This window comes from Phytophthora parasitica, assembly GCF_000247585.1.
Source record: "Phytophthora parasitica INRA-310 unplaced genomic scaffold supercont2.31, whole genome shotgun sequence".
NCBI classification, from domain to species: Eukaryota; Oomycota; class Peronosporomycetes; order Peronosporales; family Peronosporaceae; genus Phytophthora; species Phytophthora nicotianae.
In genome coordinates this window covers 640431-667846 of record NW_008649017.1, presented here as the reverse complement: position 1 = coordinate 667846, position 27416 = coordinate 640431, and the positions used below count along the sequence as shown (strand labels likewise).

Here is a 27416-nt window from a genome sequence, read left to right as displayed (position 1 = left end):
GATATCATTTCAGCTCGTTTTAACTTGATTTGCCCTAGAATTGACACAATAATATTGTGTCAATTTGTCAATACTAGGGGAGACACGAGCCACTTGTGATCGAGTCGATCCAATTCCGGGCACTTGACACTCGAGAGTAGATACCGTAGAAACCTTCACGCCCACACGATTCGTCCTTTGCCCAGCTTACCACACCGACCAGCACATCCTCACCATCGACAGACTCAACGATGAGCGGACCACCGGAGTCACCCTCGCACGAATCATGATTCGCAACGCCTCCAGCGCACACCATAGTCGAGTCGACTGTGGCATATGCTGCGCATGCTTCATCGCTCACCAAGGGGACATCAACTCGCTGCAACTCATACGAGAAGTTGCCGTTCGTATCGGCGTTTGTTCCCCACCCCATCGTGGTCGCCATTGTGCCCGGTTTGAAGTCGGAATCATCAGCGGCAGCAAGTTTCACTGGTTTGAACTTACTGGGTCTTTCCAGTTCCAAAACCATAAAGTCGTCAGAGTTTGGGATACTTTCCGAGTAGTTCGGGTGGTTCATCATCGACACGATTTTGATCAGTTCTCCGACTTCAGTGCCATTGCGGTAGTGCTCACCAATCGTCACCCAGCGTGGGGCATTCACGGTGCAGTGTGACGCGGTGAGAACGTGGGTAGGCGAGATGAGGGAGCCACCGCAGGCGCTGTCGGAATCCTGGTGGAGACGAATGTTAGCAACGTATGTCTTGGTTCCGCTCGGGACAATTTCTCCGCTTAGAATCAGCTCGCGCTCAACGTGACCTTGATAGGCGCCGATTGGTGAAGCAATGGCGGCCATTACGGCGGAGGGGATAGCGATAGCGTTGATGGGCTTCATTTTGACACGCGCAATTTTCGATATTCAACTTTGCCGACTGAATCCGAAGTGACGTGCCGTGGTGGGTAAGTTGGTCAGACTCATCGTGTGGGCAATCACAGCAAGGATAATGATAATGGATCAAGTGCGCAACTCAAACGATTGGGCTCATCAGCAATCGAGAGATCTGTCCACATACGAAGTTCGAGTCAACTTATAGTTTGCAGGAGCAAATTGGAGCAAGTGCAAAGCATTCTGTTGTGCACCACACGCTTCGGAAGTGTACAAGTATTGGCTATGTGTCGTGTGTCATAAACAATGGATTAGTGAATACAAATGCACCAGGATAGTTTTTTTTGTGGTAGATTCGAACCTACTGCAGTCCCTGAAAAGCAGAGCAAACGGTGGAATTTCAAACAGCAAACCGGTCGTTTAAGAAAAAAGCTTTGAAGTAATAGGAAATGCAAATCGCAAGATCACACATGATGCAATCACCAAGAGCGTTATCGTACAAAATGAGGACAAATATTACATAGGTTTTGTTATCAAGTGACGTGCTGTATCTTGCATCAACTCTATGCACTGGCCACCGCAGATCATTTTGATCATTTCAGCTTTTCCTGTCAGAGTATTGCTGCTACCATCTACAGTAGCTGTCCACCCGCGCCATCATGAAACTTGTGTCCACATTTGTGTGCGTCACCTCCGTTGCGATGACATTGTCATCTCTCGCCACAAATGCTCAGGATGGTTCCAGTAACTCCAACATCTCGGTAAGCGACCTCGTACCGAGTACTCTCTCTAGCGATGCGATCGCGACCTCGTTGAAGACCGGCACCACTACAGTCCCTAAAGGCACGAAGACGTATGTCGCCAGTCTGCGTTCCAACGCAACCAACGACAACTCTGCTGCTGCCATCCTCATCTCTCCAACTCACCTCTTAACGGGAGGGTCCACAATTGGCACTGACATTCGATATGCTTCAATCGGCTCGCACTACAACAATGGAACGGAAGACGGTGAGCTGATCAAAGTCGTAGCCATTCTGAGCCACCCCAACATAACAGATTATGAAGAATACTCGTACGACTACGTTGTCCTGCAACTGGAAAAGCCAAGCTCTTTCAAACCGATCCCGCTGGCCGCTCCTGACGGCTCAGATATCAAGTACGATGAGACTTACACCCATTTGGGCTGGTACACCACCACAGGAGAAGGATCACGTACGAAGGCTCATGAGCTTCAGCGCGCTGACGTTCAATTGATGAGCAACGAGGAATGCTCCAAGATGACGACTGTGGACGATACCAGGGTGTGTTCGCGTCCAATTGGTAAGCAGAATTCCTGCATTGGCGGGTATGGCGGTCCACTGATCGCTGAGCGCCCGGATGGCGACGTTCTGGTTGGTATGGTCAGCTGGGGAAGCGACTGCAGGAAGCCCGGATACCCTAGCTACTACTCGCGAATTCCTGTTGGGCATGACTGGATCCAATCGATCATCAGTGGTCAGTGCTTCCACTAAGCTGAGCTCTCGAATGTGCTTCTTTAGTACAGTTTAAAGACACTATAAAACTATGCTCGTCCACTGTAAAAAGTGTAGTGTCGGGTAAACTCCGCAAGAGTCTGACGATTGTGTTGACATGTGAGATCTTTAGGCGCTAGTTCACGGTGTCTATTGACGGGGTATATTCTTACCCTGTCCCATAATTAATTTCATAGGAAATTGTGTTCGTTAAGTTCGTCTTAAGTTCGCAAGTAAAAAGTGTTCATGCTAGACGATGGTCAAAGAGGTGGACGAGTCGGCGCCGCCCCCTGCGCCGCCACTGTCGCCTCCTCCGGTGATCGAGACAACGACGATCGGCAAATACATCGCACGCTTCCGCTATGAAAAGCCGCTGCCCCGCGAGGCTCGTGCGGCTGCTCAACAGAGCGACTTCTGGTGGACCAAATCTCCTCGATATTCGCGCAGTCCGTCACCTCCGTCTACGTGGGCATCAGGTGGCGTCTTTGCTTTCCCGAACGAGGATAGCGATGAAGAGGGTGACAGATTAGAAGCTAAAACGGAGGAGGAGCCTGATAGTCCAGCAGAAGACGATAGAGAGAGCGTCGACAGTATCGAGAGCAAGTTGCGACAGCGTTTGGGCCTCTGGAGCAGCAAGTCAAGCCAAGTAACTAGGAAAGAATCCAGTCCTGCAAGGCCACTGGAAGTTTTGCAGTCCTGGGTCTCTATGGACTGGGGATCGGTGGATTTAGAGGAGATGGAGGAGGACAATGAGGACCCAGAGGAGGTTATTGAGAGGGTACGCAGACGTCTCGGGTGGGGTGCAACGACGCCGGGAATAAGTTCGTCTACTGTGGCAAAACTAAAGCCTATTGAGTTCAGGTTGTCACTTGGTGCGACGGGCAGTAGAGACCCTAATCGAAGACAATTAGGGATGAAACCTCCGCTGTCACCGGGTTTTATGGTAGGGACAGCTTCGGATAGTGCTGATAACAGGTCGATATTAAGTCAGGAGTCCATGGGGAGAGAACGAGGTAATGGTAGTGGGCGGTTTGAGGAGGTGTCATCGATAGGCAGGGCTGATGAGAAAGACCCATCAGTAGTGAATGGAAAGGAAGACGAAAAGCAATCGCCGGTTGATGAACAAGAAGAGAAGATATCTGTACACGGCGAAAATGTGAGCTTAGTGAAAGCAAATGTGGATCGAAGCGTGCACGGCGCATTGCCGTCTGCAGATATTGCAGCTGAAAGACTGCGATCGAGCAGCTCGTCGGTAGATTCACACACCTCACAGACATCCGAACCACGTGACAATACATTGGTCATGCCGACGAATGAAGATATCGGGGACGCTCCTAGCACGTCGCCCCTCTTGGGTACATCTGAGAAGCTGGAAGCAGAAACGCAGACACCGAACCAAGAATCGGAGCACGACGCGGCTGATGCTGTAGCAGAGCCTCCACTTCTACCGACAGCAAGTCCAGTAAGACCTGATGTATCTCCAGAATTGGTCTTGCCGCCATCAAACGTCAATGCATCTGAGCGTTCTCAAAATTCGAGTTCGTCGGACACGAAAGAGGAATTGACTCCAACTGAAACAACGAAAACGCTCGACAACCTCGTCAGTTTAGTGGTGCATTCATGGGGAAACGATTTCTTCTCGACATCTGAGAGCAAGGAAGGTGAACCCACAGACACGCGAGAACAAGTCACTGAATCAAGAGAGGATTCAAATGGCAGCAATGAAGATAGGGACCCTATCACTATGGAGAACACTGGGCAAAAGCAGCCCGACCCAGACACTGAGGAAAAAGAAGACGTAGTGGTTCCAGGGGAAGAAGACGATCAAATCGTCCAAATGCTTCTCGGGCGCATTGCGCTGCTTGAAGAAGCATTACATCAGATTGACAGTTGAGAACTACCTGCTTGTATTCCCTTCTTTACCCTCACTCGTTTCTCCAAATGAGTCCCCTCTTCTCGGTCTCACGCACTGGCACAATCTCCTTTCGAGTAACAAATTTCTTGACAGGTGGAGTCAAGATATTCGACGTTGATGGGAACAAGAAGTCCTGTGGTTTACCCGATAAGGCGTCAGTCGCCACAAACTGGTTGTTGTCTGAAGGACGGAGAGTGCTCGCGAACGTGGCAGCAACGCAGCCAACGTATTTCTCGTGGTTATGAATCGTGACGGGTGTCTTTTCCAATGGCACGCGCTTCCCGCTGGGCAATGTGGCGTTCTTGACGATACGAATAGGCTTGGAATGGGCTGGACCTCTCAGGATGTCGGAGATTTTATCGAGCTGAGACGGTTTATCCCGAGGCTGACTGCAGATGCTACCGTGGGCGAGGAACTTGAGTTGCTTCTTGTCCACGACAAGTCGACGTTCCCACTCGTCTTGCTCCTTCTTAAGCGCTTCTTCCATCTCGAGACGGAGGCCTTCGCCGCACAGATGGACACTTCGGAAGTAGTCGGGATTCACTGTGCCGTCTCCGTTGGTTCCGCCGAATACCATGTCCTTGGAGGGCAATGTGGAGAATTCTGGGCACTTTCTACTGCCAGGTTCGCTCGAGTCTCTGGAAACTGGCTTTGGATGGTTGATATTATCAACAAATGGCTGTCTGAGGTCTTCGCAGCGAGCTTCACTGGGAGCGTTGGGGTGTTTCTTGTACTCACTTGGCTGTCGAGGCGCTGGGTAGATGAATCCACGCTGAGTCGTCCACTTTTTGCGGTTCTCCTGTTCTTCAGTCTGCCGTAGCGCTTCTGGATTGACCATGCTGAGTGCAAGCGACTGGAAGTCACGACTGTATGTGTACGTGGCGTGACGATTTTTAGACAATTGTTCGCGCAGCTTATCTTGGAGGATGTCTTGGGTCTAAACAAGAGCAGAGACGAGCGTAAGTTTGCTCCCAGTATGGCAATTGATACAGTGATGTATACTTACCCGAAGCTTTTGGCCGCTGTAGAGATAAACTGGTCCTTGCAAGGTGTCTTCAAGCATTTCAGCCTGTTTTCTCTCGGCATATTCGGCCTGAAGGAGCTCCGCGTGCTTTTTGCGTTCCAAGAGGAAGTTTTTATCTACTCGATTCCGTCGGGACTGCTCGAAGCTGGCATTTGTTGAGTCTGTGGGTGCTTTCAACTTATTGGTATGGTGTCGAGTGGATCCAGTTGGGTTCTTTATTTCTTCTTGTGAAGAAGTGCGCTCTCCTGTGTTATTCGTCTCTGACTTAGAGGATTCATTCCTTGTTCCGTGGATATCTTCCAGTGTGATGCTCTCTCCATACTTGCTCTCAACTTCGAGCAACATTTGCGCTGTGGGGAAGAGATCCAGGTGTTTCACTTCAATAAGACGCTGGATTTTGCGCATATCTGCGAGACGAGCTAGAGCCTGGTGACAGTTTTCAGAGACTTTGGCTCGCATGTAAATGTCCGGTGTTTTCATGAGCACAGAGAGCGGATAACGAAGTTTGATCCGCTTCAAATCGATCTCGAAGACGGTGTACAGTCGTCGTGTGAACCGGAGCTCTTCATTGCAGAACATACGGTATCCTACCGGGTCGTTTGGGCCCTTGCGTTGAAGCTGCTCATGCAAATATTTCATGCCTTTATCTGCAAGACCTTCCACGATGATCATGCGATATTGGCTGTCGATGATTTGAGTCCCCGTGATGACGTCCAAGGCTCCAGTTTCGCAGTCCATCTTCTCAGATTCCGTCATTTGATACGAGCGAATCGGGACACCAGGAAGTGCCTGCAAGTTGACGGTCGTCATGGCTTTTGTCACCTCTCCAAGTGTAGCGTTGTCTTTGTAAGGAATGATCACGGCCATCCTAGAGAATTTCAAGGCAGTCTTGGCATCTTCGGGGGATGGAATCTCAGTGTCGATCGGCGTGGTTTGCACCCCAACTGAATCTGTGCCGACTGTTTCGATTGGAGATTGTAGCACTACATTGATACTGAGTGAGGCACCAGTGGAGATATAGGCACCAGGCTCACGAATGACTTTCTCTAGTGGTGACAAGTCAACTGTTGCTGGGAGCTCGCTTTCTTCACTCAACGTGGCAGTTCCAAGTGGACTCGCACGCCGCTTCTTGGAGATAATGTCTGTTGTGAGCTTTAGAGTCATGTACGGTCTGTCACTGTCCGCTTGCATCCCACCCATCCACTGCTTTGCCGTGTTGAGAAGCTCCGTAAGGCGAAAAGTGCCCAGTCCGTATGGAAACAGTCGACCGGAATTTGCGAGCATTAGTCTCCAATCACTACGCGCAATTTCGTCCACTTCTGGCAGGTCCATCGGTTTAGCTGCTGTGGGGGCAGGACTTCCAGGGTCTGCGTCGCTGCGAGGTGTGCTACGAGACGTGATCGGGTTAAATTGCTGTTGCTCGCCAGGATCCACGCCTGTGGTGTACAAACTCTCCCACTTTAACTGGAATCGTGCCAGTGTTCCCTCCTGCTTTAAGTCTCTATCTCGAATCTCCACGGTAAGCGCTCCAAATCGAATGGCATCAATGAGTTCCAAGGGGTTGAAGCGACCACAGAGCAGCGTCAAGCTCGAGTTCCATCGTATCGTATCGCTCTTGACATGACAACATGGAGTTAGAGAGGCAATTGGTGAATTGGAAGTAACTATCGCTTACCTGGCGCTGTCCTGGAGTCAACAAAAGCCGGGGTACAGAGTGACGAGATCTGGGAGTGGAGGAATTCGTTGCTACGCTATGGAGCTGATCTTGGAAGAAATGTATCAAAGCGAAGGCTGGTTTGCAGTAGCGATGAAGAGGTGAGTGTGGCGATCTCGTTCCGATCCCTTGGCTCACTGCTCCAGGCAATCGACGTCCCGTTCCGATAGTGATCGTGATAGGGTTAAGTTTTTTCAGTAGTCCTCCTGTCAGCAATGGTTGATCTACAGTAACCTGGATGGAGAGGTATTTAAGACCAGATGTTGACGGTATCAAGCAGAGACTTTGGGTAGGCAGTTGTGTCTCGTTCCCAGACTGGACGTTGCCGGTCCACACCTGCTTGATGCGAAGTGCACCTGAGAGCAGACTACTGACGTCCATTTCGTAGATCCCTGCAAACGCTTTTGGAGTAAATTCAACTGGTAAACTCGGTACTGGTGCAGCTGCGGCGGGTGCTTTTGCAGTAGAAGGCTTAACTTCCTTCCCCTGTGTACGTGGAGTGGTTCCAGTATTCGCGAGACCAGGGTGATCAAACAGAAAAAATGACAAAATTGGGTCTTCATCTACAGCCATCGCGAGTGACTCGGAGACTGCAACATCAGGATAACTCTGCTCAAAGCGGAAACATTCTGAAGATTCCGATGCCTCATTGTCTTGAAGTCGTGTCCATCCATGGCCAGAGCCAATGGCACTCGTCTGCTTTCTGGAGCCATCAAGGAAGCGAAAGCGGAAGCCTGGTGCTTCAAACGCTCCATGTTCCACTGCGGCATCAATCTGCACTGTGAATGTGCATCTACGCAGTCCAGATGGATCCACCTCGTCGCTTTTAATGACACCTTCAGCTCGCTTCATTAAGATATTGCAATTGAAACCAAGATGGAAGGCCAAATGCACATTGCGTTTGAACGCTTTTATCCACAACAGAAGGCAGGAATACCTATATGTAGACATGCGACGAAGCAGGAAGCCGCTTGACTGGAAGTACTGTTACGCAGCGGAAACGCACAATGCATACTCGTCATGGGTCTTTATATCGATATATTAGAGTTAGTATTAATGTTTTGTGTCAATCTTCATACACGTACGTTGAGTAACTCGCGTAGGGAGTTATCGCTGAGATGTTTGCGTACTGCTACAAGCGCCTCTAGCTGCACAGAACGTAGGAATTCGCCCTTGAGTAGATCAAGTTGGTCCAGCTTTTCTTGAGCACCATCCACGTTCAAGTCGAGTTTCTCCTCCTCTGCGAGCCTCGGATTGATGAGCTTGGCGAAGTGGAACATCTTGCAATTACTCAGTTTTTTTAGTACACGCATGTCGTCGCTGTGTAGCTTTTCGCCAATGTAGCCACGAATACTCTGGCCATGACGTAGGAGAATCGTACCGTTCTCAATGAGACGTAGCAACCCCATCGTGTACTTTTCTTCCTCGGATTTCCAGCGGCCTTTGCGAAGGGGACACATGAGCGCGTAGATACTCGTCGAGTCGAAGCCAACCTTTAGAAACGTTGCAACCCAGTCAATCTCATCGTGACGATTGCGTACGAGGTTGCTGGAATTTAGAAACTCTTTGGATTTCAGCACCAATGTCGCTATGGACGTAGACTCCCGATCTTCCGCAGTGCGTGGAGCTCGTATCTCAGTTGTTCTCAATCCCTTTTCGCCCTCGTTGTAGCGGATAGAGATTGACGCGCTGACTTTGTCGAAATCATTCGAGTCGGATCGGATGTAGCGCAATCGAGACGCTGGGTCGTCCGTTCCTGGACTAATAGACCGCATACTAAGAGGATAACGTGAATGCATCAGCGGCTTGGAAGTCTCTAGGACAGTCAGGCCGTACTCGGACTCGTACAGAGGGTGACGAGGAGAGGGAGTCACACGACGTCGTTTCTGAGTATTCGTCTCGATCTCTTCCTCGTGTCGGGTATAGTGAACTGGAACTGGGTATGTGTGTGGTTTGAGAGTCCTATTGGTTCTCTTTGAGTGGGTCTCGTGGTAACGAGGAAGGACCGGAATCTCGGCTGGAGTGTGGATCTCGTGCTGGTACAACGGACGACGTTCTATGATGTCACTGCGCCCTTGATGCATTACCGGGGTAGACGAGAGCGGTGGTGTCACCTCTGTACGGGACACAGGAGTTGCCGCTCGTCCGTCTTGGTAGACATCACTTGAGACGGTGGGGATGTTGACAGTGGTGGGCATATTTCGCGCTGCAGACAGAGGCGTGTGGTAGTCCCAGTCAAGAGCTGATGGAGAGACACAGCGTGCTCGTGGCTCCTGTGATCTACCCTCTCGCTGTTGCGTGGCCATGACGATGCGTGGAGATCTGATTACACCTGGCTCGTAGTTCAGTAAAGGCCTCGGTAGTTTCCGCTTGCGAATTTCCATGGTCTCTTTGTCAATTCGACATTGTAGATTCCTTGGCTCTCCGTTGGTACTGCTGTTCTTTAGGAGCGACGAGATCTTGGGCAGTATGGGGTAGTAGTCGAGATCTGTAGCTTTTCTAAATATGGAAACGGGCTCTGTTCGTAGATGATTGTTTGTCACTGTCCACTGCTGCGCAGGCCGCGTCGTAGCGAACGCGATTGGGACCGGCGGTGGGATGCGCACAGTGTAGTGGCTCTGGTCGCAACGCAGTGTGGGCGTCGCCATGGAGAGCGATCTGAATGAGACGGCAGCTTGTAGAATGAAGAAGATTTTTAGGACGAAGCTGTGGGGGGATGGGCGGAATTAGCATGAATTCTATTTCTAGATCTTGCATGTTTCTGCTGAACACGAACGTGTTGGCCGGTTGTTGCGGCAACGGCGTTGTACTTATGACTGGAAGACATCAGCTATGGAAGGTTGAATGGATTCACTACTTGATCCACCGCAATTATCCGGCCATCGTCCAGGTACTTCCGTTACCTTTCCGCGAACGCGTTGAGCGGCCATTCTTACCGGAAAAAACGGCTTAGGATGCAGCTTGCGCAACTCGAGTCGCCGCTTTATTATTGAGCTAAGTAATGGCGACAGGCCTGACAGGATTGCTTCAACTTGGATGGCCTTTATTATTTGTGTTAAGACTTTATTATTTGTGTTAAGATTGCTTCAACTAATATTGACGAACGGAATGCTCCGGATCTGAATCCAGTGTGTCACGCCAGAAACTAGTATCGCTTCACGGTGGTCCTACTTAGTAGTGCATTAGCAGCGCATTGGTGCATGGTCTGTCCCCATGCCCAGTTACCTCGTTACTCTTGTGGGTCTGCATGATCGTTATTTCTGACGATAGAGGCACTTCGTCTGACGTCCACGCGTAGACGTCAAACGAATCCTACTAAGATCCTCGGAGTTCGAACTTGGCCCACGGTGGACTGGCGTGATTTTATTTCTTCGATAAAACAACTAGAGGGCAGAACTGCAACCAGTAGAGAGCATATTGTTGTGTTCTGCAGAAGTCAAGTCCGCTCAATGTTCTATCTTACTTAGCTGACGCGATGGACACCTTCAGTGCCAAACAACAATCTGCATTTCAAAAGTGCTGCTCGAATTAAAATAGCACAATTTAAAAAAGTTTCAAATCCATACCTGCGTATTTCTTTCATCTTGGTTTCATTATTTGCAAGGATTGTATTTCTTACCAGCAATGAAAAAATACACGAGCATACGTAACTAGCCTAAATCAAACACCTTACCAGTCCACGGATTGGAAACGTTCCAATGATGATTGAGCTTCCCCGAGGTCTTTCTGCACCTTAATACGCTTGTAGAAGATCGGGCAGTCGCGACTGGAACACAAAACGTCTTGGTGGAGACTTCCCTGGCAGTTCTGGCACTGCGTCCACAGTCGAGCAAACAAGTGTTCCAGTTCGTTGACCGACTCAAGTTGGCGCGAATAAACCTCCGCCTCTCGCTCCACACAACTGCGACACAGAGCGCCCTTCCCATTCAGTGGCGCCTTGCAACCCAGACACTTGAGCTTCTTGACAGCGAAATTCATCATACCGCCACTGTTCTGCTTCAGCACGGGCTTGGAACGTTTGAGGGTGTGAGCACCGTTAAGGAGATCCGACTTGACCTTACTCAAACCAATAATGGGCTCGAAAATACGCTCGAGCGGGTTCTGCAGCTGCTGCTTCATGTAGTAGTCGCAATCAATTGGGATGTTGTTCTCCAGAGCGTACACTGGGTCCTCAGCCTTCTCGTATAACGGCGTGGCTTTACCCTTGTCGATAATCACGTACGCAATACGTTCACCCAGTGCTGGGGCCGATCCCGGGTCACGTTTGCGCATACGTTCCGCTAACTCAGTGTGGGCTTGTTTGACCTTATAGTCTTCCTGGTCCACAGTCTTCTTCAAGCCTTTCGTGATGACCAACAGTGATATATCAATACGGTTCTGCAGCAGATCTGAGATGATGTTCTTCGTGTACGAGATGGCACTCGGGACGTCGCGGTTGATGAGGATCTTGCGCAGCACAGTATCGACCATACGGCGCACCAGTAAACAGTTATCGCGACGCACAGTCTCCAGACCTTTCGAGTCCAGCTTGTCGTATTTTTCAGGTTTCGTCCAGAGCAAACCAGCGTACCGTTTCTTGTTCATCAGCAGGTATGGGAAGTAAACCTTCTCGAATTCAAGCTTGATTGGGTTCGGGAAGATGTCGGACACACGCTTGGCGGCCTCTTCGGCGAGCGGCATGGCTTCCTCCACTGTGTCGACACCGAATTTGATCATAACGGAGTCCGTATCACCATACACCACTTGAGCGTCCGCCTTGTAACCATTCGCAATAGTGTACACACGCTCGACTTCTTCTCGTGTTCGGAAGAGCAGCTGACGACCATAAGCGGTAGTACTGGACGCGATGGGGATACACGGCATCTGGCCAACAATTGCGCCTGTGAAGCCATACACAGAGTTAGCACTCACCTTCAGTGCCAGCTGTCGACCATTCTGCACAGCCTTCTCCATCGGATCTGTGGCCGCGTTCATGTCTCGCTTTGCCTGTTTACGAGCTGCCAGCACTTCCTCCAAGATCAGCGGCAGGATTCCCTTCTTCTTCTTGCTAGTCACGAAGATATCGCCCGATGGAGATTTCTCATAGTCACCCGGGGCTAGTTTGTCTACATCTCCAGGCGCTACGAGTGTTGAGTAACACAAGTTGAAAGCCTGCATGATCGACGGATACAGCGAGGCAAAATCTAGTGTCGCAATGGGCACCGAGTAGAAGGCCTTCTTGGGCTCAATAACCGTGGCGCCTTCATATCCCGCATCTTCGTTGTTCTGCGATCGAGGCAGTGTCGGCACAACGAGTGAAGCGTCCTTGCACTTGCGCAGAAGCATAGAAAACACCTTGATCTGCTGTCCTCGTTCGATCAGGAAGTCAATCGGAACGCCAGACACACGCGCCATTTCGATAAAGTTGACGAGGTACGAGAGCTTGTCCAGTAGTCGCAGTGGCAGGTACGCATCCTTCAGACAGTAGACTGCAAGACGGTGGCGATCATCGTCCGTTCCTCGCTGCAGGTCGCTGATGATTCCGTGGGGTACGTCTTCCTTCTGCTGGCCAAGGAACGCGGCACTAACGGCATTCAGCGAGTACGAACTCAAGTTCTGACTGCGACGCATGATTGGCAGCAGATCGAACATGCAGCGTCCGTGGATCGTCGTCTTGACGTTTTCACTCTTGCCATATTGCGCTGAGCTGAAGGTTTTCTTCTCCATATATGCCGCCCTGTAAGTGCAGTGTAACATATTCAGGTTGTTAACTAAACAGGATAATACTGGATATGCGCATAACACGATACGTACGAGTTCGCCAAGCGGCCAACGAGATTGTAGTTTTGCAGCTTGAGCGCTTTACCGCGGTTAAGTACGTATGGGATGTCGAAATTGGCGATATTGTAGCCCGTGATGATGTCCGGGTCCACTTCTTGTACGAAGCGAGCCCACTTCTCCAGCATATCTCCTTCCTTCTCGAACTCCATCACATGAGCGCCCACAATGGGTTTGCACGTGTCCAGCACGAACACATTTCGGATAATTGGCGTATGGGATCCCTGCTCCTGCACAACATTAGCGATCTGGATCACTGGGTCCTGCTCTGCCTCTGGGAAATGGCCCTTCCTGCCCATACACTCGATATCAAAGCTCAAGATCCTGAACGGCGCCACTTTGCCCCATTTTCCCTCGGGTGCGTGGCTCATGAGGTTGTCGTACGTGATGTCGATCTCCAGTTGACACAGCGACTTCTTCTGAGCCGCAGAGCGTACAGAATACGTTCCCTTGGGGGCTTCCACCCAGTTGCAACCTCTAATCTCCTCATCAATCATAAATCGGAGAATAAATGGCACGTTGCTCTCGTATGTCTGGTAGTTGCGGAAGTCGCAGCCTGGTAAGGTGAGTCCTCCTTCCAGTGCACTCCTGAGCTTCGGGACGTAGCTGGGCATACTCAAGAAGATCTTGAATAGAGTCGTGATGCGGTCGAATTGGTAGCCATAGATGGACATCTTGTCCCTCACGACCTGGACGCCCACAACGCGAGCATTGCTGCTGCTGTCTCTGTCTCGCTGGCTCACTGCTGCGTCTAGAGCTGCTCGTACTTCGCCACACTTGCTCTCGTCAAAGTTATCGGGACAGACAGCATAGAAATAGGGCAGCACGCCGTGGACGTGCATGAGGACGCTGTGGCCTTCCATAGTGACGCCATACAGGCGGATAATTGCCGCATTTTGGCTGTTATCGCCCGAAGCTTTGAGTCCAGGCACAGGTGCCCCTTTCTTCGGATTCGTTTTGAGTGGAGGACCATCATACATGTCGATGTCGATCCATTGGAACGCCACAGAGTCCGCACTCGGGTCTACAGGCGCCATGGTCTTGCGAGGCCACGAGCTGGCCTTCGTGGAGATAGGCACCATATTCTCCAGGTCGTCCGCAAATGTAGAGGGCTCAGACTTGGCGCCATGAGCACTCAGTCGCGGTTTCTTGGGCTCCACGGAGGTGCTAGGAGGGGACTCGCGCTTGAGACCCGTCATGATCCAGTGGTGACTTGAGCGGCAGGATCAAAGAGTGGTGTTCCCGCCAAAAAAAACGGCAAGTTATGTAGCCCACGTAATCAGCACGTAAATATGGTGTAGAAAACATAGAATTAATTCGATCCGTATAAAACTGCGACTGAATGAATACAAAGATCAAGTGAGGACGAGCAAAGTTGCACCCATTATTCTAGGATGGAAATGTTGTTACCACGTTAAAACCGCATTGCCTGCCACCATGCCGTACGAAGAGCGCGGTGCTTACACGTCTGAGCATGATCTCTGGGCGTTGTTAACCTCCGATCACGTACGCTACGTGCAGTCCTGTCGTGACATATTCTCCAGCGCCTTCTACTCGCTCTCCGACGGCGAGATCCGCGCTCTGGAAGCGAACGGCAACTGCGGTTCGTAATTCAATTGTTATAATTAACTTCAGCAATCTGATGCCCTATGTCAATTTGCCTATAGCTGAGAGCTGGAACAATGTTTATAAGACCTATGCGCACACTCCGCTACAGACTTCGCGCATCCGCCAGTGCTCGTTCCATGGGAAAGTTGTACTCGGTCGCTTCTCCACTTTCAACCATAACGTGGACGGCATCCCATTCCCGTGTGGTGTCTACAACTCTGCATTGAGCAACGTGGTGGTGCTCGACGACTCGTTAGTGAGGGACACTCTGGTCCTTCGAGACGTCCTCGTGGACACTCAAGCGTCTGTCATCAAATGCGGCAGCGTCACGGGGCCAGAGGAAGACGCAGTTTCTGCCAATGGGAATTTACTCCACGTTGGAGTGGAAACCGGCGGTCGCAACCTCCGTGTGGTTGCAGATCTCCCCTTTGCACTGGGGGCTGCAGTTGCTACTAGGAGAGGAGATCCTGACTTCTTGAAGACCTACGAGACCTTTGTGGACAATTATGTGGCAGCATTGAAAGCTCCAATGGCCATTGTGGCGAAGAATGCGCGAGTACGTGGCTGTTCCCGAGTACAGGGGACGTTTGTGGGTGGATATGCAGTCGTGGAGGACAGCGACGTCGTGAATTCCACGCTACTATCGACACAAGACGAGCCATCTGTTATCAGAGCCAAGAGCATCGTCCGTGACTCTATCGTGCAGTGGAATTCGACAGTCGAGGCGCTCAGTGTGGTTGAAGGCTCATTCTTGTGTGATACGTCGCACGTGGAGCGTCATGGAGTTGTCATGAGCTCTGTGATTGGACCCAACACTTCGATTGCTGAAGGTGAAGTCACGTCGAGCTTTGTGGGGCCTTTTGTGGGGTTCCACCACCAGGCACTGTTGATTGCCTCGATCTGGCCACAGGGTAAAGGCAACGTCGGCTATGGAGCGAATGTGGGCAGCAATCACACACTGAAGGCTCCTGATCAGGAACTTTTCCACGGTGAAGGTGTTTTCTTTGGACTTGGATGCAATGTGAAATTCCCCAGTAATTTTGTGAAGGCCCCGTATTCGGTGATCGCTACTGCGGTTAATACACTGCCACAGCTAGTGGCAATGCCCTTCGCATTGATTAACACGCCAGGTCACTCCATCCCGTCGCTTTCGCCTGCGATCAATGAGATTTCTCCAGGGTAAGTTGGGCAATCATTTCCTATTGCTATGGATTATTAACAAAGAAGAATGATGTTGTTGTACACTAGGTGGGTGCTTGCTAGCAGCGTGTTCACTGTACTTCGTAACGAAGATAAATTCCGTTCGCGTAATAAGTCCAAGCGCACACACATCGAAGCAGCCATTTTACGTCCGGAGATCATTCAGTACATGAAAAGTGGGCTATGTTGTTCTTGCATGCGTTGGTCCAGCTCAACTCATGTACCTTAATTGTTTTATTCAGATGCTCGCGCGGAACTTATAGCTGCTGAAGGCAAGGCGAAGATTAACCTCCCGAACGGTGAAGCTGTGTACACTGACAAGCAAGTTCGAGGCTTGGGCAAGAATTACATGCGTGAGTCATCTCGTCGAGCTGGAATCACGGTGTATACTTTTTTCATCAAGCTTTATGCTCTGGATGAGCTGCTTCAACTCGTCGAGAGTGGTCATGTTTCGGCTGACGGCACCGTTGGATCCGTGGACAGGTAGGGTCATCACCTTACACGCATATTGTTTCTATTGGTCTTTAATAATGATGCTGTTTGTGCTGCAGTTCTCACTATGAACTGGCCACGTTGGTGGAGGAGTTTGACGCAGAGAAGCGTATTCGCGAGTGTCTGAGTGACCTCGTCTCGATGAAAGTTGACGTCGCTAAGACGGCTGCGGAAGGGAAGAGCCGCGACGACGTACGTGGTCAACGGATCATCCCCGATTACTCAGACGTGCACAAGCCAGCGAACAATGAGGCCGTGGTACTTCGAGCTCAGAGGTTGGACTGCTGTTTGTAGGCGTAACTGGTACAATCTATCCTGACGTGTGGTCTGTCGACAGGTCTGCAAGCGACATTAAGCAGCGTGTGGCTGCCTTCGTAGCGCGTGTGTGAGCTAAATGACTAATAAATAGACACGCTTATGTACTTGCAGACATCGTTCATACGAGGCAAACCTCGGGTTGGTTGCGGATCGGAAAGGCCGAAGCAACGCAGGAGGAACATGGATGTTGTCCTGTGTATAGAGTGGCTTCACCGGGCGGACAGGAGATGCAGTGGTTGCGCTGGTAATTGGATGTCCATCCAAGTGGACAGAGTTCGCACGTGGATGACCTAGGAGCACAGGTTAGTACTTTGTCATTCTACTGACTGATTATGCGTTGATACGTACCCTTCCGAGCGAGATATAGTGCCTGGAGGACAGCTCTGACACTCGCTAGCCTGTTTGAGCGAGAACGTGCCGACTGGGCACACTGACTTCTTCCCATTCCGACACGCGTATCCTCTCGGGCAGATTCCACAGGTGAATGAAGGCGTCGAGTACGTTCCTGGATCGCAGAGTCGTGCCAGTCCGTCGGTGCAAATCCAGCCATCCCGACACGTCTCGCATGATGCTGCTTTACCGAAAGAAAATGTGCCGTCCGGACACTGCCGCTTGATCCCCGCAGTGCAGAATGAACCCGCAGCGCAGCGTATACAGGATCCGTCTTCATCGTTCGAGTCAGAAAGTGAGCCGTGATAGAAGCCACGAGGACACATACAAGCAAAGTCTGGATCAGGAAGCAACCCAAGTGCCGCCCATTCGACTGCCACTCCAGGAGATGACGTATTGCATTTCAGAGCGACGATTAGGCTGCTCAGTTCCCAAGAGATACTGGACCGCAAGTATCCATAGTTCCATTCATCTGGGGCGACATGAGAGGCGTACGGAACTCTGCTGGAAGACTGCAGACTCATGTTGGTGCCGATCATAGTGAGCTGGATATCGCAGGCCGTCTTGCTGTCGGAAGATCTCCAATATCCACGAGAGATTAAGGTCAACCCAGCAGCAAAGAAGGAGCCCGGGTACGTCCTCACCAAGTTGATCTGCGTTGATGTTGGGTCGTAGACTGACAAAACTGTGCTGGTTGATTTACGCAGGAGCGACGTGTCTTGATGTATCGCCAGTTGCCCCGCAGTCTTCCAGAGACGCTTGATGTCGTTCAAGCTGGAGAGATGCCACGCATCCGCCCAACCACTCAACGGAACCGAGTCGACAGGGGTCGTCTGTATTGGCGGAAAGCAAGCGTGGCCAGGTTCGTTCAATGTGATGGAAAGCAAGACCCCGCCAGGTACACCAATCGTGACAGTCTGAACCTGTGATGGCGTTGAAAAAGGTTCCAGAGTGATGCGAAGGACTGGGAGGGAGTTTGTGCCACTGGAGAATCCTACTACTTGCGCAGCAGATGCAAGTTTAGCTGGATCGTTGAGGATGTTCAGACTCGAGGGAAGAGCATTATCCTTTTGCTCAAAAGCTTGGCGTAGTGCTGTAGGAATCGCTGGTGCCGTACCATACGCCACGCTTTTCATCTCGTCGCTTCCAGTGGAAAAAGTTACTTGCGTTGGAGAAAGAGTAAATGCGAAGACGCTTTGAGAGCGCAACAAGTTCAGCAATACTGACGGAAAAGTGGCAGATCCAGCAACAAGAGTGTCGCCTGCAACGATGAGGAAATGTCGACGATCTGCTGATGGCCACGACGACGACCCAGCCACTAAACCTGCTGCTATCCAGTCCCAATCAACGAAAGTATTCCCTGCACTTACAGCGAGCGCTTGAACAGCATTAAAGAAGTCCACGAGATCAGTGTAAAATGTTGCGGCTGGCTTGATGCCATTCACCAGACCCAATCGAACGCCATCGGGTGCTGCTCGGTAGACAATTTGAAGCTGAGCGACGATCGCAGGCAGCAAATCGATGAAGGCAGAGACAAAAGAAGCGGAGAAATCGATAGCAACCAGCAAATTCAAGGGAAGATCTCGTAGTGATACTGCGGTCTGAGGAGAAATCGTCACCTGTGTCGTCACCAGACGATCCAACGTCACTGCAGCTATCGCAGTACCATTGATCTGTCGTGAATACGTCGAAGTTACAGCTCTTCCGGTCACTCCACCTGATGCACCGTTCATATCGTCAACATACACGGTCAAGACACTGTCCGCATCGGTCGATACAGCGCTTGTAGTTGCTCCGGTGACGTCTCTCAATGCCAAAGTGAAAAATCGACATCCGTTTCTCGGTGAGAGCTGCGCAGTCGAGATTTTGACGGTCTTAAAGGATTCGCCCGAAGCGAAGTCAAGCGTTATGGGCAGCGACGACGGTCCGACAGAGAAATTACTCGAGCTGCAGGTGATAACTGCCTGCAACTGTGAGGTGAGGGTCCCAGATCGAGCAACTTTCACTTGAATATCGCTTAATGACGACATATTGACCAGCTGAAATGGCGCATCGCGGAAGTACAAGATTGCTGCTTGTGTTGACACAGTATTATCGACGGGTACGCTACAATCACCACTTACCCATCCAGAGTAACAGGAACAGCCTCCGTACACACAATCTCCGTTCCCAGCACACAAGAGACCGTTGCGACCAGTAACGCAACCGGGTGATGACGTACAGGACACGCAGGCCCTCCATCCTTCCATGGAGTAAGAATTGTCAGCACATGCAGAGCAACCGGTGGCTGCAGCGCCACTGTAACTCATCGACGGACAGGAAGCGCAACCAAGTGAGGTATCTACAGAACTGGCCACTCCGCCGGAGCTATAGCTACCCGGAACACAAGGCGAGCAGAATCCACTCGGCTCAGGATACGTTCCAGCCCCGCAAGTCTGACATACCATTCCATTGAAGAATGCTCCACTGGCGCATAGTTGACAGTCGCTTGAGTTCGTCGCTCCCGTATTGCTCGTGAACATTCCCGTCGGGCAGTTTTGACACTGAATTGAGCCAAAATCCGAAGAGTAGGACCCTTTTGGACACGCAACACACGCTCCATTGGTAGCTGTCGATGCGTAGTACCCTTTACTACACAACTGGCACGCATTTCCAGTCCACGTTGACCCTGGTGGACAGATTTTACACCAACTTTGACCACAGGACGTTGTGAACGCGTACGACGGACACGCCTGACAATCTGAAGCTGATGCACCCACTGCAGAGCTGTAAGTGTTTACTGAACAAGCTGAACACGCGACGTCGCCAGTGTTGCTGTAATATCCTCTTGGACACGAGAAACATGCAGTCGAGCCTGTACTTGGAGCATACGTACCCGCAGCACAGTCACTGCACGTCCCAGCCCCAACGCCGCTGTATTTGCCTTTAGCACACATCGTACACGTCGACGCATTGGCGATCGAGAATGTTCCAGCCGCACAATTCGAGCAAGAAACTGATCCAGCGGATACCGTGTATGTGCCAGCTGTACACGCAATGCACGCTGCGCTTGATACGGCACCTACAGCTTGAGAAAAAGTCCCTGACGGACATGAAGTGCAAGGCGAACTGCTGTCTTTACCTACTTCAGTACTGAACGTCCCAGCTGGACATTTCGTGCACTCAGACGATCCAGCCGACGAAAGAGTTCCCTGCGGACACTGCAGACATTTACGGGACCCGCTTTCCAGATAAGAACCGGCAGGACACGCGATGCAGACGTACTTGGACGTTGTAGTACAAAACGTGATCTTGAGACCCAAAGCACAGAACGGAGCGCCGTAATACGCAGCTTGCATCCTCTTCTTGACGACGGCATAGCGATCTCTACCGCCGAATAGAAAAAGCCGTGTAGCAGTTGAGAAGAACGAGAGCGTGTGGCCTCGACGTGGAGGAGTGTAGTCTTCGGAGAAGGAGAGACGGATCCACTGCGTCGCATTCACGTTGAGTTCCCACGTGTCGCTCAAAAAATCGCTTGGAAACGTGTAGGAACCTCCAGCGAGAGCGAGTTTCCCTTCATCTACGAACGAAATGCTCGCTCCATAGCGAGCACCGGGTGTCGTCCCGATCTCCGTTAGAAGCTCCCACGTATAGTTCATCCTCTCCACTGGCACAGATACCACAGGTATCAATGGGCATAACCTCCATAGTTCATTGAAAATCACTCCTTCGATGGTACTTTTACCCCCGTGGACAATCAAGCAATTAAGCTTCGAAGACGTGAAGATCTTCGACGATGTCATGGCGGCATGATACGCTCGAGCTGTTGGAACTGGACCATTATCCGTTAATGGTCCAGCTTTAAGCATTCTCCAGACGAGTTTTGGTCCTCGGTTTGTACACGCTGCTGAAGAAGTTTTGGAAATAAAGGCTAGATGCAATCCACTCAGCTCTACGTAGGCCTCTGATACACCTCCAAACACTAGAGCACCGATCATAGTGCTGTTCTCGAATACTTTGGTGAAGGAATGACCGATACGAGGTACAGGAGTCGCTAAGACGGTAGTAGCGTCAGTAGCAGTGACCAATTCGTCCCAAATCACGTTAGTTGAGCTGGAATCCACACACACCCGCCACGTATCGTTGACAAACTCTCGACTGCGTCCTCCAAATATGAATACAGCTCCGTCTTGGTTAATGAACGAGGCGTGTTCAGCTCGACTTGCTGGGGACGTAAACACAGTCTCAATTGTAGAAGATTGATACGCTACAGACACGGCCGAGAGGATTTGGTCCTGAGGTTTTAGGAACGTATTGGAGGCGATATGGTAGACTAGAACAGGGCTGTCGACTACAGGTTGAGCGGACTCGTACTCGATACCCCCGAGGATCAAAAGTCGATCAGATAAAGAGGAAGTAGCTGCTAGTAGAGCTTCACTCGAGTGAGAAACTCTCGTGTACGTGACGTCGCCATCAAATAAGTTCCAATCCAACCTCACCGATGCATTCTGTGCCTCATCCGCGATAGAACAATTTGCCTCCGTCACCACAAGAGACTGCGCTGATGGGAAAGCTAAGAGAAGAAGCACCACCCACGTGAATAATAAGAACGCCATCGAGCGACCGTTAGTTTAGATCCGACCTGTTGGGACGGTATCAATAACTTTGCGTTGATGTCGGATGATCGAGGTGAAGAGAATGTGGAAGAGCTGGATCTGCACGATTCGGAGGCAGTTCAAGCTCGGATTCAACAGTTAACGCTGATTATTGTAGACTTGGATGACGCCGCTCAAGCGTTCAAGTTACTAGCAGAGAAACAGGCTGCCGAGATTAATGCTAAGGAAATTCTACTAGCCCGGAAGACCGAATATGTCGATGAGTTACTTGAACAAATCAACACGTTGACGATGAGACTTGACGCCAAGACGAACGAGACTCAAGTAATGGAAACAAGGATGCACAAAGTGAGTGCTCAGATGGAGGAGCTTCGTGAACAGGTGAAGAAAGACGAAGAGGACTTCGCTATGGTTTGTGCTGCGTTGGATTCGAGAGAGCAAACGTTGGTTAAGAAGAATGGAGAACTTACAGTAGCGATTGAGAAGGAGAAGCAGCTGAGAAAAGAAATCGATCGACATCAAGGAGTTATTCGTCGGTTGGAGAAGAACGTTGAGGAATTGCAACCAGAGAAGGCAGACGCGTGCCTTTCGCCTCGAAGTTTCCATGAAAACCAGTTAATTCGCCTACGAGACGATGCGATTGAGGCCAAAACTCGAGAAGTTTGGCTGTTATCAGGTCAGAACGACCAGCTACGAGTGCAACTTGATGAACTGGAAGCTGCACTGGAGCAATTACAGAGAAATGTCATCTCTAAGGAGAACGATATAGTGCGACGACAACGTAAAATTGATCGATTGGAGGCAGAAATTGACGCTCTGCAGGTGAGTCGCAGTCAGGCAGAAGGCCGTGAAAAGGCCATGGAGATTGCTACGACCCAGAACGAGAAATTGTTGCAAGCTCTTGAGGCTCAGGAGCGAAATACTGAAGAACTTAAAGCCAGACTCGACGACAGAGAACGAGAGTGTGAGCAGCTTCGCAGTTCGCATCGGGACCACATTGAACGTTCAGCCGAGAGCGAAGTGGAAGTTCTGCATCGAACGAGACAGGCAGAGGAAAAGGCCTCAGCGGTGGGTGCCTTACAGGAAAAACTCCACCGAGAACGAAAATTTTTGCAGGAGGAATTGTCGTCTTCACATCTGAATCATCAAATGGAGATCGAAAAGCTGCAAGGAGAACTGGTAAAGCGACGCAATAAGCAGTACGAACTAACGCTAAAGTTACAGGATGTTGAGACTCGACTGCATGAAGCAGTTGATCGTCGTGAAAACGCTGAAGAACAGTTAATGGCTGCGCAGTGTCGGATGCAGGAGCTTGAGCGGGTGTTGCGAGATTCTCTGGGCTGTAAAAAGCAGCTAGAGACGCAGTTATCTTCACAAAAGGCTAGTGATTTTCAAGAGTTTGAGAAGCAGAGTAAAATCCTTATTGGAGCAAAGAATGAGATCAGAGGACTACAGAAACAGCTAGAGGAAATGAAGGAAGCAATAACTAAAAGAGTGGCGTTAGAAAAGCAACAAGAGCTGAGAAATCGAGAAACTAGGCAGCTTTTAAGTGCACAAGAAGCACTTACACTCGAGCAGAGGGAGCGAATCCATCGACTTGTTAAAGATGTCAATCGCGAGTCTCAAGCCCGAGCAGCATTGGAGTTGGAGAAGACGTTAATGAGAGACCAACTTGAAGCACTACGTCGGCAAAGCGAGAGTAATGTTCTCGAATGTCTGGGACAAAAGAAGCAAATTCAAGACAAAAGACAGAGACTGGCGGAGAAATTCACGGAACTAACAACAGAATTTCATACCCTGCAAACTGCCAAGTCGAAGCTCGTGAATAAGTATGCAGACATATTTGGTAAAGCTGTATCTTCAAACGGTATAGTTTGGCCTTCTTCGGACTGCTTGGAACTGCGCGAGTGCTGGCTTGTAGATGATGATTTGCGACCAATTTTGAAGGTGCTGGACAGTGAAGGTCTGGGAAGGCTGAAACGCGTCGATTTGCGCTACAACCGAATTACAAGCGAGGGGATGGGTCGATTACTTGTGTTTCTTAAGAAATTGGTGGTTGGACTTGTCAATGTCGAGATCAATATGGCCAAAATTCGAGAAATTGATCTTCGTCATAACTGCGTTTCGCTTGATGGTGTTCGTGTTGTGGCTAAAGGACTTGAGACGCTTATCCCCAGTAAGAGCACCACTAATGGCTTGAATGGTCTGAAAAGTGTTACGGTTACTGATGACGGGAGGATAGAGGTCTTCGCACGTGATAATAATCGCTCTGGAAGTACCAGCTACGGTGTGGAGGATACAGTATCTGCGGCCCCTATCTTGGTTGTCAATATCTCAGAGAATGTGGATGCAGACTGGCTGATCGCTGAATCGCGGCGATTCCAAGCAGAATCTCGACGTCGCGGTAAAGACTCGGATGATCCTGCAGCAAGCAATAACAACCGAGGCAACGGCGCTGCACAGCTCTTGAAAGATGCGCTATTTTCAAGTCGCGATAAATGTTTAGAAGAGATTTACGGCGTGGACTTGGTAAGAGCGTTCATGGGCGAATCTGAATCTGGCAACAGTACCAAGACTGGCGTTACCAAACGCAAAAGTATGAGTACGGACAACCCTGCACGCCTTCTCTCACCAACATTGTCACCAATGTATGGAGATAGAACATCGTCTCCAAAACGAATCGAAAGTGCGTCACCACGTACTGGACTTTGCAGTTCAATAGATCAATTACCCACACTCGCAATCTGCAATCGAGATAGTGGTACGTCGCCGCGTTCATCGTCATCTCTATCGCTTCCAAGATTATCAGGCTAAATTATTGAGAGGGCTCGCATCGCCTATTTATTGTTAGGGTATCTCGTTAGAGTTTGAGGTAGCCTTAAGAACGGAGTTACGAGTAAGCAATGCACTTGTTACCGGTGCCTCGAAATTACCTGCACACCTCGATGTAGTAATTCTGCAAGGGAGTGCGGTTGTCTGGAGACTGTAGCTCGTTCATCAAAGCCAAGCCTAGAAGCGCTGCCAGGAAAATAGCTAACACGAGGGGATTGTGAATATTCGCCCCCACCCACGTTGCTGATACCGGTCGGTCACAGGAGAGCTGTGCTCGTAGCCGTCTGGCTCCCCTGATGCGCGTGGAGACTCACGATGAACGACAAGTTATACTTCACAGCCCAAGCGTCAATTAGACTATCCAGATTTGAGTTTCCAGAAGCAAACATGTCGCCCTCACGTACCGAAACAATGTTAAGCAGAGATTCGCTTCAAATGCAGCAATTTGCCCGTCGTCTTACAAACGATCTTCATAACGCTGTGCTACGTAGTATTATCGCTCGATACATTCGAAAGACACGTGGCATCCAGTTTTCGCTAACCACCAGGAACTTCAGTTAATAGGCGTGTACATCTTGTCAGCTTTGCGATAAAAGTCCCAACTTTTCTTCAAATCATTTCCAACAAGTAGAGAAGAGAGCACGTGATTTACTTGTTTCGGTCTAGTTGGTCTAGCCCCCACGAGCTGCTACGATCAGCGCGGGGGGTCTATAATACACTCACTTACTTCTTGGTCAACACGCGGTTCTTGTATTCGCCCATCGTGCCTCGGAAGCGAGCCACCTTCTGGTCGCCCACAACCCACAGCTCTTCGCACACACTCTGCACAAAGTGTTGGTCGTGGGAAACAATCACCACACCTCCCTTGTACTCGCGCAGAGCGTCGATGAGTGCGTCAATAGTCTCCATATCCAAGTGATTCGTTGGCTCATCCAGCACCACAACGTGCGGCAGACGCCAAGTCATGAGCGCGAAGCCGACACGAGATTTCTGACCACCGGACAGCGTACGCGTGGGCTTAATAGCCAGCTCACCCGACAAGTTAAAGCGGCCGAGGTGCGAGCGGAACTCGTCCGATTCGTGGCCAGGGAACAGCTCCTTCATGTTCTCCACAGCGGACTTGGACAAGTCCAGCGAGTCGACGTGGTGCTGCGTGAACGTGGCCACACGCAGACGCGGGTTCATCGTCACGGAGCCCTCGGTGGCCCGAAGTTTGCCGATCATAATGTTGATAAGCGTCGACTTACCCGATCCATTGACACCGAGAATACCAATACGACTCGACATGTCCACGCCAATGTGCACGTCCTTGAACAGCAAGGACGACTCTGGAGAATACCGGAAACCCACGTCCTCGACGGCAATGATGGGTCGGCCCAGTGGCTCCGGGGGCGGGAAGTGCATCCGGAAAGCGTGTTCATCTTCAGGCTCGTCGATGAGCTCGTTGCGTAAGATTTTGTCCAGGGCCTTGACACGAGACTGCACCAATGGAGCCTTCTTGGCGTTGGCCCGGAAGCGCTCGATGAACTCCTGCATGTGCTGGATCTTCATCTGCTGGGCGTCGTAGGCCTTGCGCTGTTGACGCAGATTCTCCTTCATCGTGTTCTCGAATGTGTTGTAGTCGCCCTTGTAGTACGTGAGCTTCTGGTTGGTCAAATACACGATGTCGGTGGTCACGGCGTTCAGGAAGTTCCGGTCGTGGGACACCACGATCATCTGCTTCTCGTACTTCTCCAGATAATGCTCCAGCCAGATCACAGCTTCCAGATCCAAGTGGTTCGTGGGCTCATCGAGCAGCAGCAAGTCCGGAGCCATGAACAGTGCGCCGGCCAGCGCCGTACGCATCCTCCAACCACCGGAAAGAGCCTTGGCCGGGCCGTCCACGACGTGGTCGGGGAACTGCAGGCCGCTCAAGATGGAGCGCGCGCGAGACTCGGCCGTGTCTGAGTCGATGTCCACCAGGCGGTCGTAGATCTCTTTGAGTCTCACACTGTGGTCGGCCCCTTGATTGGCCTCCTCGGCCGTCAGTTCCTTCTCCTCTTGCAGCAACATAGAGCGCTCATAGTCTGCGGCCAGTACGACCTCAAGGACACTGCGGTCGTCCTTACTGAGCTTCGAAGCCGACTCCTGCTCCACCAGTTGGATGCGAATATGTCTCGGGAATCCCTCGAGTTCGTAGTGAGAAATGTAGCGGAGCAAAGTGGTTTTTCCGGCTCCGTTCTTGCCCACAAGACCATAGCGGCGGCCGGCCACGATCTTGAGCGCCGTGTCGGACAGCAGCGTCTTGCCCTTGAAGTTGATAGTGAGTCTCGGCACGTGAATGTCCCTCTCTCCGTTGTCCTGCGTCAGATCCGGCAGGAAACGAGCGTCTTCCCACTCGCGGTCCAGTTCGGCCTGCTCCTCTTCGCGCTCGGCCGTCAGCTGCTCCAGTTTGATCTGCTTGCGCACCTGACGCGCTGACAGAGCCGACTGCTGCGCCTCCAGCTCGTCGTTCGTGGTCTTGCGGATCTTGTCGAAGCCCCACATGCGGGCCATCAACTGCTCGGCGTCGGCCGCTCCCTCATCCTTACGCGCCTGCTCCTCGATGCTCTGCGTGTTCTCCAGCACGCGGACCGCGTCTTTTTGCGGGCCCGCCGCCTGAAGCTCCGGACTGGCCAGCAACTTGGAGGCTAACGACGCGCAAAGCTTGGAGGCGGCCTCCTCGTCCTCGCAGAAGCTCGTGCTCAGAAGGAAAGGAGCCACGCTCTCGACCAACAGCTCTTCCAGGGTTGCTGCATCGGAGGGGACCTCGTCCGCAAGCTGGTCGGCTACAGCACCGCTGATGTATTCAAGGATAGTCTCGTCCAGACCACGCAAGGTGGCAGCGAGAGCCTGCGCCACGACCTTCTCCATGATGCTGGCTAAGGACCTCCAATGGAAACAATGGGAAGCGTTAAGTTCGCATGGGTAGCCGAACTTATTTCTGGTTTTATGGGTATTTATTTAGAATCTAGACCTAGATTTGAAAGATACGAGGCTAGTATTGTTGCCAATGCAACTGATCCATGGAGTCCAATCAAACGATCTCATTCATTGGCTGAAAATAAACCGACGCTAGACCACTGTGGATCTCGTGCTACTAGGTGTCTCGATCCGCTG

At 51.0% G+C, this 27416-nt stretch overlaps 9 protein-coding genes across 10 annotated transcripts; 4 read left to right on the top strand and 5 right to left on the bottom strand.

Moving 5' to 3' along the window:
- Positions 1–73: 73 nt before the first annotated feature.
- PPTG_13117 (hypothetical protein) lies at positions 74–871 on the bottom strand (the record flags this gene model as incomplete). The annotated part of the gene is made up of 1 exon (XM_008908850.1): positions 74–871. One exon carries the CDS (start codon positions 869–871, stop codon positions 74–76), a length of 798 nt encoding a protein of 265 aa, XP_008907098.1.
- A 598-nt stretch (positions 872–1469) lies between these two features.
- PPTG_13116 (hypothetical protein) lies at positions 1470–2570 on the top strand. Its single transcript, XM_008908849.1, has one exon. The coding sequence runs from the start codon at positions 1522–1524 to the stop codon at positions 2371–2373; it is 852 nt and encodes a 283-aa protein (XP_008907097.1). The 5' UTR covers positions 1470–1521; the 3' UTR covers positions 2374–2570.
- Positions 2571–2601: 31 nt separating this feature from the next.
- PPTG_13115 lies at positions 2602–8133 on the top strand. 2 transcript variants are annotated; one of them, XM_008908848.1, is made up of 2 exons: positions 2602–5247; positions 5317–8133. In XM_008908848.1, the coding sequence occupies exon 1, from the start codon at positions 2630–2632 to the stop codon at positions 4265–4267; it is 1638 nt and encodes a 545-aa protein (XP_008907096.1). In that variant the 5' UTR covers positions 2602–2629; the 3' UTR covers positions 4268–5247; positions 5317–8133. The 2 variants fall into 2 exon arrangements, with proteins under 2 accessions (XP_008907096.1, XP_008907095.1); XM_008908847.1 differs by having other exon boundaries at positions 2602–8133.
- On the bottom strand, positions 4299–9674 carry PPTG_13114 (hypothetical protein; the record flags this gene model as incomplete). Its single annotated transcript, XM_008908846.1, has 5 exons — positions 4299–5225; positions 5295–6926; positions 6988–7963; positions 8033–8052; positions 8112–9674. The coding sequence occupies 5 exons, from the start codon at positions 9672–9674 to the stop codon at positions 4299–4301; spliced, it is 5118 nt and encodes a 1705-aa protein (XP_008907094.1).
- A 915-nt stretch (positions 9675–10589) lies between these two features.
- PPTG_13113 (hypothetical protein) lies at positions 10590–14093 on the bottom strand. Its single transcript, XM_008908845.1, has 2 exons — positions 12820–14093; positions 10590–12742 (listed from the first exon to the last, which is right to left on the bottom strand). The coding sequence occupies exons 1-2, from the start codon at positions 14040–14042 to the stop codon at positions 10696–10698; spliced, it is 3270 nt and encodes a 1089-aa protein (XP_008907093.1). The 5' UTR covers positions 14043–14093; the 3' UTR covers positions 10590–10695.
- A 187-nt stretch (positions 14094–14280) lies between these two features.
- On the top strand, positions 14281–16663 carry PPTG_13112 (hypothetical protein; the record flags this gene model as incomplete). Its single annotated transcript, XM_008908844.1, has 6 exons — positions 14281–14446; positions 14511–15630; positions 15700–15827; positions 15894–16134; positions 16203–16418; positions 16573–16663. The coding sequence occupies 6 exons, from the start codon at positions 14281–14283 to the stop codon at positions 16661–16663; spliced, it is 1962 nt and encodes a 653-aa protein (XP_008907092.1).
- Positions 16664–16775: 112 nt separating this feature from the next.
- On the bottom strand, positions 16776–21446 carry PPTG_13111 (hypothetical protein; the record flags this gene model as incomplete). Its single annotated transcript, XM_008908843.1, has 1 exon — positions 16776–21446. One exon carries the CDS (start codon positions 21444–21446, stop codon positions 16776–16778), a length of 4671 nt encoding a protein of 1556 aa, XP_008907091.1.
- Positions 21447–21503: 57 nt separating this feature from the next.
- Positions 21504–24260, top strand: PPTG_13110 (hypothetical protein; the record flags this gene model as incomplete). Its single annotated transcript, XM_008908842.1, has 1 exon — positions 21504–24260. One exon carries the CDS (start codon positions 21504–21506, stop codon positions 24258–24260), a length of 2757 nt encoding a protein of 918 aa, XP_008907090.1.
- PPTG_13109 (hypothetical protein) lies at positions 23265–27234 on the bottom strand. Its single transcript, XM_008908841.1, has one exon. The coding sequence runs from the start codon at positions 27168–27170 to the stop codon at positions 25002–25004; it is 2169 nt and encodes a 722-aa protein (XP_008907089.1). The 5' UTR covers positions 27171–27234; the 3' UTR covers positions 23265–25001.
- Between the last annotated feature and the right edge of the window lie 182 nt (positions 27235–27416).